This window comes from Meriones unguiculatus, chromosome 3 (assembly GCF_030254825.1).
Source record: "Meriones unguiculatus strain TT.TT164.6M chromosome 3, Bangor_MerUng_6.1, whole genome shotgun sequence".
Taxonomy (NCBI): domain Eukaryota; kingdom Metazoa; phylum Chordata; class Mammalia; order Rodentia; family Muridae; genus Meriones; species Meriones unguiculatus.
Window position 1 is genome coordinate 173,877,978 of NC_083351.1, and position 13,024 is coordinate 173,891,001.

Genomic DNA, 13,024 nt, shown 5'->3' on the forward strand with positions numbered 1-13,024 from the left:
AGTATTTTATTTCCAGTATTTTATGTAATCTACACTGTGTGTATGTTAAATGCAAATTCTATACCATTTTATAAACATTTGTATGAAGGTTTTTTTGTTTGTTTGTTTGTTTTACTTTGTTTTCAGTGGGTTTTTTGGTTTTGGTTTTGGTTTTTTTGAGACAGGGTTTCTTTTCTCTGTGCAGCCCTGGCTATCCTAGACTCACTTTTGTAAACTAGGCTGGCCTCTAACTCACAGAGATCCACCTACCTCTGCTTCCCTGAGTGTTGGGATTAAAAGCGTGCATCACCATGCCTGGCTTGTTTTTATGCAGCTTTTACCAAGGAAATTCTTTCATTCCTCCCTTGTCATTCATACCAAGTATCACTTTAAGGTTCTCCTAATCACATCTGAAAGTGATTCCTCAACTCAGTCAGTGTCCACAGAACTTCTGTACACACCGGCAATTACTCATTCTCTTATCTGCACTCTAAAAGTATAGACAGCATAACTGCGTCTTGACAGCACTATTGACGAACATTTAAGGAAGAATCACAGAATTTAATGTTAAGGATTGCAGTATATCACTTGAGTCTCGCAGCAAGGCCAAGATCCCTTTTGCTTTTAATTTGGTCATTACTTGTCACACAACTAAATCAAGTGGCACAAAGTTCCTAGGCAGTCTGTGCACAATTATCCCAAAGATAAATGAGTTTATTTTTATTTTACACTTGATAACTTATACATGAAGCCAAGCATAACGCCGAAACCTCCTATCCCAGAATTCAGAGGCAGGGGCATGAAGATTCTTGGTCCAAGGCCAGTTTGTGCTAAAGAGGGAGAACCTGTCTCATAGACAAACAGGGCATCTGGCATCTAAACCACCTAATCCTGTCTCTGTAAGCAATTATGATTGCTTATTGTTAGAACTTAGAGTCAGCGATGCTGAGACATTAGCCAAAGAAATCTGATCATAAATTTACCTAGAGATTTCTAAGGGGAGCAGAAAAAGGAAATACGTAAGACATGCCCCCAGCAGTGAAGCTGCAGATTTCCTAAGAGCACCAGAAAACTGTTTGTATATGATTTTATTTCATTATTTTGAGACAGGGTCTCGTGAAGCCCAGCCTGGCCTTGAACTAGCTAATGGAGCAGAAGATGACCTTGAACTTCTGAACTTCCAGTCTCCACCTTCCCCAGGCTGGGCTCTGTGCATGCTACCTAGAGATTCCACCAAGTGAGCTAAATCCCAAGCCCCTAACATTTAGCTTCATGAGGCTTACATAATTTCATGATATGATGATGCACATTTTACTCGGATACATCACGAAAGCCGACTTGTTGCCTGTGCTGTGTCTAGAGAACAAACACTGAGCTGACCCGCACTGTAGGTGATGGGTTGTTTATCCACTCATCTAAGTCCACTACCAATACCCTTCTTCCCCCGTAAAGCACCTCCATTCCGAGCATGCGCGTAACACTATCCCCGGCTGATGACTGAATATTTCTTCCTCTGAATTCTTTTGCATGTCAGGAATGAAAGTACCCAACAAGGCAACTGAGTACTTACTAAAAGAGGAAGTCTTAACAAAGAAGAATTATGAAAAGTGCCATGTAATTAAAAATTTTACATGACTATTCTCCATGTGCGTGACAGGCTTACTAAGCTGAAAATCACCAGTTCCTTGCCCCGTTAACTGTCAGTAGGAAATGTAGGAAAGAAACCCCTTCGGTGGGCTGCCTACAGAAAGAAGACACGGGGAGAAAACATCAATATTCCTGCACTTGCCACCATTTCTCCAAGTGAAGAGATCAGAGGCTGTTAGTAATAAAACACAAGTCCCTCCCTGCAACTGCACAAAGCCATTAGCTGGGTGACGGGACCAGAGACTGTTCCCCCACACACCGCAACCACCCCACCTGCCCCCACCAGCAGCTTCCTGTGATTTATAAATACTTCAAAACAATCAGTAAGGCAGTAAACACATTTTAATAAATAGTCAATGACATTTAAGCAGGTAAGGTGTTCAAAGTTGTGCTTAAAATATCCTAAGTGATTCTCACAGTGTGAGAAAATACAGTTGTTGGAATTCTTGTAAAAGAGCCGAGTCCTTTGCTATATAAATATAATACTTCCCAAATCACAACCCATGTGTGATCTCTATACACGGATACTTTAGAGCAGCTTAAAAACAGCAGGTAACATAGGAAAGTTGGGCCTAACTTTCTAATGGGCCAAATCAAGGCCACGTCTCAGATTCTTCTTTTCTGTGTAGACGGTAGGTAGCCCTCCTCAAAGGCCACACTGGCTTTAGAACAGAGGGAAGCAGGCCAAGAGGAAACCTGATACAGGAAGAGGAAGCTAAGCTGCACTGGTACCAGACACGTACAGATTTATTAAGGGTTGACAGCATACCAACTAATGTGTGTGTCAGAAACTACCGTGTCATGTGACCTCCACGCGCATCTAAGTACCAAAGGCTTAAGAAACGGAAAACTAAACTAAGGCCATGAATATGCGGAAGAGTTCAATTGTCAGCACTAAGCCAAGGCCCTCGAACGCAAAGGACTAGCAGAGGTTGGACAGGCTGGGTGACCTGGACACGGGAACACAGCTCCCTGTGGACAGAGCAGGGCAAGGAACCTTACTGGCGGGCGTGGAACCTTTACAGTAGTAGCAACAAATGCTTTAAAGCACTGGTTCTCAACCAGTGGGTCCTGACCCCTTGCAGGTCCAGTGGCCCTTTTACAGGGGTAGTGTAAGACCATCAGAAAACAGATATTTGCACTGTGGTTCATAATGGCCACAATTGTATCTTCGGGGGTCACCACAATATGAGGAGCTGTATTACAGGGCCACAGCATCAGGAAAGTTGAGAACCACTGTAAAGGGACCAGAGAGCTGCAATGCCTTGGTAAGATGTTCAGTCACTTAGTAGGAAATGCTAAGAACCTCTCCTTAAATCTGCCGTGGCTTCCCACAGAACCAGGCAACTAACCCCAGCTTGCACTCTGACCAAATGCCTAACTGTGGTCCCATTTACGCCAGCTCTCCCTGTGCTGGAAATCAATTCAAGCCCCGAGCTTGCTGGAGCAGGGCGGCTTCTCATCATCACAATGCTCTTTTGTCACAGAACAATGACACAGAAATGACTAGAGGCCTCAACACTGTGCAAAACGACACAGCACTCTCAAACACACTAATACACAAAAGGCAGCAAGGTTAACAACAAACTCCAGGGGTTACACTGAACAACAACAACAAAATCACATCTTTCCTAGAAAAACTCCAAGTGACCACTAGAACACTCTAGTAGACCCCATTCACCCAGAAGCACTGAACCCCAAAATATGGTACAGGAAATCTACAGCTTAGAAGGTCAAAATATCAAGCATTATGCAAGATCAATAATCCAATATTTATGAGCTATTGTATTCAACCTACTGGATGTGGTGCCTTTGGTTAAACAGTAATGGGCACAGAGATTCGTATTTCTGACAGACTTAAGTGTTTGCCTCCAGACGCAGCTTCTGCAGGGTCACTACTTAAATCTCCCAGTGCCCTTCCCCAGAAGTTAAAAAAAAAGCAGGGACATCTGGGTTTGGAAGTCTGAGGATTAAGGACCAGGATGCTTAGAATTGCAGGTAGCAAACAGTTCAAAGTCCAGGATGACACTAAAATGCTCTAGGGTTGAAAGGGCTCTGCTGGAATCTGAGACACTGTACACTCAAAAATAAACAACTCATTCCCCAAAGTTCTAAACCAAACAGGGTTGAGTAAATAACTCCTTGTTCAGCCAAATGAAACAGTAAGAAATACCACTGGCTGCATTTCTGGTACTAGATTTTTAAAATTCGGCAAGACTAGGGCTTCAAGTCTATAGAATTTATATTCTAGACCTATCGACATTTTGCAAATAAAGGCTAATGAGGCCATAAAAATGTTAAGCTCAAAAAACAATTCCCACTAAAGAAAGGCAAAAGGGAGACTGAATGGGCCAAGCCCTCTGTAAGGAAGCCTGTGGTTAGCCTGTAGTGAGTTCTCCATCTCTTTGCGACTGCGCTCCTTTACCAAAGGCCCTCCTTCCTAGTGTGTGGAATTTCTTGAGCACAGTTGCATGGGTGTAGGGATAAGGCAGGAGTGAGATGCTCTGCAGGACGGGGGGAGCAGATGAAAGGCGCTGTCGGTCAGCAAGTGCATCTGCACGTGACCGCTCACCGTGCATTTACTGAGCACCTACGCACACAGCTCACCTCGCAGAGCATGAGATCCTTGGCACCTGGCACACCTGTAGGAGCAATGAGTCACTGCAGTGTCACGGGGGACCTTCCACCCAGTTACCAATGGCAGGCTCCATTTTCAGCGATTCCGTAATTTCACAAACACTAACCCGTTGAAACAGGAACTCAGAAAGTGAAAATCAGAAGGTGAGCCCTCCTCCTCGGCACCCCAAAGCCACTGTCCTAAGAATGAAAGACGGACAAATCAAGGGGCAACTCCGTTCTACCATGGGACAACATGGGTGCCAAGGGGGCACGAGGGGCCAGAGTCCGCAGCATACTTTGACCCTTCAGGTGGAGCGCATTTCTGTCCACACGGAGTGCCAAACTTCCTGAACTTGAACTACCTGAGGACAGAGACTGCCGGCCCCATCCCCTGGTCCCTCTCCGCGCAGCCCTTTCCTTTTCTCTGCACATGGCACACATCCTCCTGGGTCAAGCTCAGCACCTGCTCTCTTCTCTACAGCTTTTCCTCTCCCTAGCTGCTTCAGATTTCTCTCCACCAGAGAGGCTTTCTCCCTCTATAAATGGCAACCCCACCATAGTGCGCCCCAGTTCCGCCTTTACCCTCTGAAGCCAGCCTGTTCCTCCATGGCACTTGGAGCACTCTGGGGTCTCTGGGGAATTGACAGCTATCCTGAACACTGTGACAGACCGTTACGTCACTATCCACGTAACTGACAACGGCGTGCACTTGTTACCGGCGCCGCCGGATAACCATCTGAGCGGAGTCAGAGCATGCTACTCCCCTGCAGCGTGCCCAGCAGACGGCAGGTACTCACTCCTGTTTTGTAGACTGAACAAATGGCTGCCAGAGACAGGAGTGGAGACGCTGGGGCCAGGTCCCAAGGACCTGTCTCCACCAGACAGACCACTGCTACGTCAATTTGACAGGAACTCGGGAGATCCAAGGGTTCTCTACAAGAAAAATAACTAAAGGGCTTTTATTTCATAGTTTTCGAAATTTACAAAGAGACAGAATTCACTGTGGAAAGGGGCTCAGAGGTATCTATGTGGAGGTGAAGAATGGAGCTGAGATCATGGCAAGATCACTGTAACACTCGAGCAATCAAACAGGAGGCTGAGAACCAGCTCTAGGGGAGGGGAAGGGCCTGGCGAGAAGACAAGAGCAATTGGAGCAGAGACCCCTGCGAATGTGGAGCTGAGGAATGGGTGGGGGCTTCCATGCCTCAGTCTGCTAGCAGCCCAGACGTGGAAGCATTAAAGCTAAAGAGGAGGGCACAGTGCTTGTCCAGGTAGAAGGCAGCAGTGAGGCCTCACACGCGCTGAGGTGGGCAGGCCTGAGCATCCTCTCGGCGGCCACGTGTGGCTAGCGCTTGGACACTTAGTCACTGACATAGAATGCAACAGTATGATTCGGGCTAGCTTTGCCGTGTTTTACTTAAATGGCAATTGGAGGTGGAACACTCGGAGGGAGCAGTGCTGCCGGTGAGTAACGCTGGCTATCAGGAGGACAGTGCCGAAGACATCCCTTGAGCCCAGGAGTTCTATAGAGACCATGTCTCAAAGGAAAAAAAAAAATCACTCACATAACTATTTCAAAAATCATTACATATGCTGCTCCATGTGAAAAACTAAACATCATCTTACATCAGCACAAAATCACAGCTTCACGAGTTACTAAATAGTGCACAACAAAAAACATGATAGAAGATGGCAGCAATAAATACCAAATATACTTAACCAAAAACATATATTAAAAAGTAATGCCACCATTTTATTCCTATACTATTTTTTTTTTAACAAAATCTGAGGGTAAGATCAAAGTCTTCGAAGTTAAATGTACTCGGTCTATAAACAGCCCCTCCTACAGCAAATTATCAAAAATAACAACTCAATACCAGAGTGCACGCTTACTGTTTGGCTTTTTCTCAACTTTTACTTCTACTGGCCATCCTAAGGAGGTGAGACTGGGCAATGAGCGCAGGGCTGGTTACTTGAAAACAGCATTATTCAGCCTCCGACGTGGCTGTCTGTACTTTTTGTTGACACCCCAAAGCCACGTCACCCTCTTACACTCTGGGCGTCTCCAGGTAGACACACTTCTTGCAAGAAGTCCTGACCAGTCTGAAGTCTGGCCTCTTGGGACTCCCTACCTCCCACGCAACCAGGGCATCATTCAGGCCAGGCTCTTGGTCAGTGCTCTTTCGCTCAGCCGAAGCTCTGCTGTGACAAATACTTGGCAAGCGACATGCACAAGATGTTTGTTATGAGTGTAACAAACAAAGGTATGAATCAATGACCAAACAGAGGTGGTTACACAGGCTGGCTTACCTTGCAGGTACTTAGACTGTAAGTACGATTAGTCTTGCCTGTATTCTCACACGACTACTTATACATAAAGTTCTAACTACTGGAGTTCACAGTCCTTTCCTAAATAATGAGTTAGTATTCTAAAACTTTTTTAATGTATATTACTATTAAAAATTGATTGCTCAGGGAGCTGGAGATGGCTTGGTTAAGGGCATATACTGCTTTATTTTCAAAGGAGATGAGTTCAGTTCCCAGCTTGAGTCTCACAGCTGCCTGCAGCTCCAACTCCAGGGGGTCCCATGTCTCTGGCCTCTAGGGGTACTTGCACACATGTGTACATACACATAATTAAATTTAAGTAAGTATTTTTAAATGTTTATAATGATTTATATAATTCAGTCCACCCCTTGCCCACACTAGAATCACAGAAGTGACCTCTACCTTGCCACCTAACTGGGGCTAGCCTTAAACTGGTGGTCCTCCTGCCTCCAGCTCCCAAGCGCTGGGATCACACCTGGGGCTAGCCTTATAACTGTAAGAACTCAGTCTAATGAGCTTATTTAAAAAAAAAATAAAAAAATAACCTGGTGAAATCCCTTAAGTGTAAAATAGAACTGAAACCCTATCTGCAGAGCAACTGAGAACCGTTTTCAAGCCTGAGGAAGAATTTCACAGTGGTCTCTTTAGTACAAGCTAATTCTACAACATGAAAGGTAAATAAATATTGGGTCACCCAGGAAACATCCTTGATGATTACACTATGGCCATCAAAGTGAGATCATGGCTGACAAATGATGGAAAATTTGTTTTCTGGAATGTCTGTCCCACACTTCCTGCTGTCCCAAATACTACTGAAAATAACAGCTAAGAAACCAAAAATATTAAAAACATAAAAGAGCATTACATACATACAGCCAGCGGCTAAAGTATTAGCTGACAATGACAAGTGCTGATAAAGGTGTTTTCCACTGCTGGTAGGTATGGGAAATGGTGAGTTTGATAAAAAAAAAAGTACACTGATCCTTATGCTAGGATCAAGTCCCACCTATGCACATTAAGTCAAGAAGCCTGCACACTGAAGTTTAAAATGGAGACTTCAAACGTACACCAATCACGAATGGACAGAATGTGAGACCATGCTAAGACGTCATGGCACTCAACGGAAAAGGGAAACTCAGCGTGTGCTGGAGCTGGTTGGAACCAGCTAAAGAGAGGCCTTGGTTGAGTGTTCAGGACTTCTCCCATGCTGATTTATGAAGCTTAATACAGGCCATGATGACCATTACACTAGAGCAATCACCAAGGCTGCTAACGCTCACCAGCCCCCGGCTATACTCGGCTATATGACGCAGGCATTATGTGGATGCATGAAGACACGAAAGGCAACGTTCTGTGCGACCCACCTGAATGGTGTTCTACAGAAGCCATTACCGGCTGCCAGTGGTCGAGGGACTAACCTCAAGAGGCATGAAGGGCCTTCCTGGGGTTCCGCTCATTGACAACAGAGACCTCCGAATGGCACAGAGAGGTAAAACTTCACTGCATGGACAGAGTTCCTGAATAAACGGACCCTGAAAGAACTAAAGACACCCTTAATCTGTGAATTGTGTGTACGGGTAATAAATGTCTCAGACACGCAAAGGGGGCTGGAACTCGGTGCAAACGCCAGACAAGAAGAGCGCACACAACACACATGGCAGTGAGGATGCAGGTGAAGGGAAAACATGAAACCGTAATCACAGACAACACTGAAGCTGGAGGGGGAGCAGGCCGGGAGGGGCGCCTCGGAGGGGCCTTGGGGCGGGACCATAGAGCAGGGTGCACTGCTGGGTCACCCCAGCGAGTCCGACCACTGAGCTCTTTCTACAGCACGCCTATGGCTCCAAATCGCCACGCTACTACGGCTTTCAGATACATCTTCACTTCTAACGGAAGCCCTAAGACATCAATTACTCATCTTAACATCTATCAGCTGTCGTCGCTGGCTCTAAATTTAGACCATCTGGGTCCTAGACTTTCAAAATTGCCAAAATCCCCCATCTGTACCGTGGGGTCCACATTTTCCTGAAGTCTGAATGAAGAGTGCGTGAAGGACGACTTTCTGTGCTGCACTGCTGTGCTCTCCATCACAGACGTTAGGCACAGCCAGGTGGAAAGTACGTACATCAAATTTCATTTTTTGGAGGTGTCACTCAGTCTGTTGCTGCTCACACTGGCCTGTAACTACTAGGCTCAGCTATTTATTTATTCTCTTGCCTCAGCCTCCCAAGTACTAGCACAACAGGCAGGAACCACCACACCCAGGCAGGGTACATATTCTTTCACTATTATGTCCAGTTGTTCATAATCTTTGGTGATTCCAGATAAAACTGGACTTGGGGAGAAGTGACACACGCTCCGTTCTGAGGACAGCTTCTGGAAATCCCAGGACCCTACCAATTGCAGCACATGAGCGGTACTGAGAATGTCGGAAGCAAACAGTCAACACTTGCCAAATTCATCTTCAAAGTACAGAATCTGATACTGGAATATTACACTACTGTTTAACTTTCATGTTTTTCAAGTAACTTCAGAGTCTGTTTTCTAACTCCTATCACATTTGTACAGATATTTTGTTAGAAGCGTATTTTTACATGAATAGGTTTCAACTCAGGAAAAGAAACTACTTAAAAACCTGTATTTCTAGTTGCTTGCGGCAGAAATACTTCAATGAAAACGCATACTGATTTCAAATACCATGAGTTCCCAAACCTAATGCAATACGGATTTTTTTTCTCTTAAACCTAAAAGTATATCAAGCTAATTCTTACACTGCTGGGTCCCATGATGAAAGTTTTTTGTTTTTTTTTTTTAAAGAGGGATTTATTTTTACTAGACCCATACACTAATACTACATACAGTATTCCTGTAAATCAGCAAAGTCTTAGTTGTTTTGTTATTTCTACTTGTTACACGTCTTGCTACTGAAAACTAATTGATCTATGCCTGCCTGACAGAAATATGCTGTCTCAACGCGAAGGTTTTGTTTTCCTTTTTCTGCTGGTTTCCAGACAACATAATAAGCACCTGGTATTGACCCATCCACAGCTATTAGTGAACAGAAATAGTTTTCCATATGCATAAGCACCATCTTCCCACAGAAAACACTTAGCCATCGGAAAGGTACTGAAAATCCAGGCATGTGGTAAACATCCCTCGATCTGCTTTTACCCTATTATTTCCATGAAGGAAGACCTCAGATTCTGTCTCTCTCGGGCACAAATCGTCAAAAATCCACGGAAAGCAGCACCTCCGGAGCGACCACGGTCCAGACGGAGCTGGTCGGAAAGGTCACTGCTGCCTTTTAAACCCCGCCATAACCATGGATGTCGGGGATGCCGCTACATCCCCGACGCAGGACAGAAGCTTCCCAGGTCCCTTGCACCGGGGAAGGGTTTCCAGCTCCGGCGTAAGAGGGAAGAGCCCGGAGAGGCCCGCGGCCCTGGAGACGGCGCCCGAGGGATGGAGGCCGCGCTCCGCTGCGCCCTGGCGCGCGCGGGGGAGGGGGGCTCTCCGGGAATGGTCACCGGGAGGGTCCTCCCGAGGGGACCGGCCTGACCCCCCATCCCCGGGCGCCTCCAGGTTACGCCCCCGCCCGCCCATCCGACCGGAGCGGCGGTCGCCTCCCCCCACCCCAGCCCCCCGGTCCCCAACCCCAAGGCCCCCTGCACGCCCCTCCGCGGCCGCCGGGGACCCGACGCCGACGGCGCCCTCTCCAGGCCCGGAGGAGGCCGCGGGTGGGGGAGCGGCTGGGCCGCGGCCTGTCCCCGGCGGCGGGCGCGGGGCCGCGCGGACAGCGCCTCCGCCCCGCAGGAACAAAGCGCCCCGCAGGCGGGCAGGCGAGCGGGCGGCACTCACCGCGCACGGGCGAGCCTGGGCGCGGGGCGCCCCCCGGGCCGGGCCGGGGCCGAGCGCCCGCTGCAGTCCCCGAGCTGCGGGGCCGCCGGGCGGCAGCCGCGCTAGGCGGCCGGGGCAGCGACGCCGCCGCCGCTCCCTCCTCCGGCCCGGGTCCCTGCTCCGCCGCGTCTTCTCCCTCGCCGGGTCCCCGCCGCCGCCGCCGCCGCCGCCGCCTCAGCCTCGGCTCCGCACCGGCTGCTCCTCTCCATCAAGGCCGGGCCGGGCCGCGGGGAACATCCCGGAAAGTGAGGGCTGGTGGCCGTCTCCCGCAGCTGCTGGTGGCCATCTTTAATCCTCCTCCTCCCGCTCTCTCCACCTCCCGCGCCTGCTGACGGACGGCTCGGGATCCTCCTCCTCCCGCTCCTCCCGCTCCTCCCGCTCCTCCCACCGGGCCGGCCGCAGAAATTGCAGCCGCCCGGCGCGGCCCCTCCCGCCCTTCCTTCCTCTTTCCCAGCTTCCTTCCCTGGCCGCGGCTCCCCGTTTGCCCGCACCCTGGGCAGCAGCGCAGCGGGGTCCCGCTCCCCTCGCCGCCCGGGCCCCGGGGCTCCCGGCTCCCCCGGCCGCGGCGCTCACCCTCTCCGCCGGCTTTTCGGCGGAGCCTGCTGAGAAGGGACCGCCGCACGCCCCCCGGACCCTACACCCATTGCTGGATGCTGTCACCAGCGATGGCAACACGCGAGCCCGCCGCGTTCATTTTACTCCAGCTGGAGTACAAAAGAACTGCCCACGCTAGCTCTTTCACTACGCAGCCTCGAACCCCCCACCTTCTCCGGGGCGGCTCGGGACCCTGGAGATCCCAGACTCCGGGATGGTTGTCCCAAGTCCGTGACCTTGAGACCTTCCACTGAGGTTTTATGTTTGCCCCTTCTGGAAAGAGGCATTATTTATACCTCCCTAGACCCGACCAACGCAACGTTTGGGCCAAATCAGTAAAACCTGACACAGCCAAGCAGGCATCAGCTTGTCCCTGTTGATGATCAACCCCAGCAGACCATTTGGGTCACAGTTCTGTTCTGGCAATGGGGACAAAACTGAGTCAGCATGAATGCTGAACTCCCTTAAACAGCTCAGAGTGGGGAAGTGGCACCACAGAAACTGGAAACATGAGCTTGTTTTCCCAACGCTGCAATCTACAGCAGTTTCAGGATTTCCTCTAAGAAAAAAAAAGAAAGAAAAAGAAAAAAACAAACAAGCAATTTGGACTTTCCGATTCCTTTTTTAAAAAGCCAGTTTGTGTTTGGAATTGGTTCCACTTGGGACGATTTACTCGCTGTTTGCTACAAGACTAGGCCCTGATGGCAACCCCAGACATTATATTTGGGGGGCCATGGTTCCTGCTGTTTGGGGGTACCCCTGGTGGGAAAAAGCACCTCAGCCAGGTGCGGAGAGCCATGCCTGTAAGGCCTGTGCTGGGGCTGCTGCAGGATTAGTTTGGGGTAGGGGATTGAGGGGAAACCAAAGACTTGCCCGGAGTTGGACATATTCTTCTGAAAAGAATATGCCCAAAGAAACCTTTAAAAAAAAAAAAAAAACACTGTAATAACAAAATTGGCAACCTCTGGGCTGGGGAACAGGATTCTGATATTTTAATCTTTAATGTTTACAAAGTAACCTGTAACTATTCAGGCATTTCTTGTGTTTTAATCCAGCCTGCACCATCTGAAAACTCTCCCTTGCCATAGCATTCTATAATACAGTTTTAAATAAATCATGACAAGGGGGGTAGGAGGGGGGTGCCTGCTTCTATGTCCTGGTTATTGCTCTTTCCCTTTTGGCCCCTTGATGCTTATTCTTTAGATGTTTTTTTTTTTTTTTTCCTAATCTATCATTAAACAAAAATACCACAAAATTCTACACTCTTAAGCCTGGGGTCATGGTGAAAAGGAGCTATAGGATGGCGTGACCTCACAGGAAGAGAAAAATCAGTTGAGTCAGCTAAATAGGAGGTTCCGAATTCTTGTCATTGAAATGGGTTTAGACTGAAAGAGAAATAGTTATGAAATTTAAGTCGTTAGTACGTTAATTATAAATGTTGTTGAAAATAGCATCACAATAAAGTTCCAGGGTCCATCAGTATGCAAATGTGGCCGTTTTCTTGTTGGTCCCCTATAGACCGACTCACAAGGGTTTTCTCTTTTTCCTAGAGCGCAAACATGAATGCAGCTGCCTTCTCTTGTTTGCTGGAGCCATACAAGCAGTATAAGGATGCTCTTTCTCAGCTCTGCCTCAGCTCTGTCCTCATTGCAGCCCTTACCTTCCTTGGTCTTTGTTGCCGGCCGGATGTAGTTCCTGTCACCTTGGGTTTAAGTATTAAGAAGCAAACAAACGAAGAGAGAAACCAAGACTGGTCAGAGGAGGTGCTCCGGCCACGTGGAATGTGCCATAGTTGTCCACTGAGATGAACGCACCCTCCTCTTAAAACAAAGACTTGTGTTAGAGACGCAGAAGCCCTTTGTGCGGAGGCCAGATGGAAGGGGTTCCAGGCATGTGCAGCAAACTCCTTGGGGGATAGAGGAAGCTGAAGGGCTATTTCTAAACAGCCTGCACCAGGAGT

General features: G+C 48.3%; 2 protein-coding genes across 3 annotated transcripts in view; one reads left to right on the forward strand and one right to left on the reverse strand.

The window, feature by feature from the left end:
• The window catches only part of Wdfy3 (WD repeat and FYVE domain containing 3), a 223,789-nt gene extending 212,989 nt beyond the window's left edge, over positions 1-10,800 (reverse strand). For both annotated transcript variants that reach the window (XM_060381034.1, XM_060381033.1), the window contains exon 1: positions 10,432-10,800. The gene's annotated coding sequence lies outside the window, so the exon portion shown is untranslated. The remainder of the gene's footprint in view (positions 1-10,431) is intronic.
• LOC132652913 (basic proline-rich protein-like) lies at positions 9,896-11,203 on the forward strand. Its single transcript, XM_060378858.1, has 2 exons — positions 9,896-10,715; positions 10,971-11,203. The coding sequence occupies exons 1-2, from the start codon at positions 9,896-9,898 to the stop codon at positions 11,201-11,203; spliced, it is 1,053 nt and encodes a 350-aa protein (XP_060234841.1).
• Positions 11,204-13,024: the final 1,821 nt, after the last annotated feature.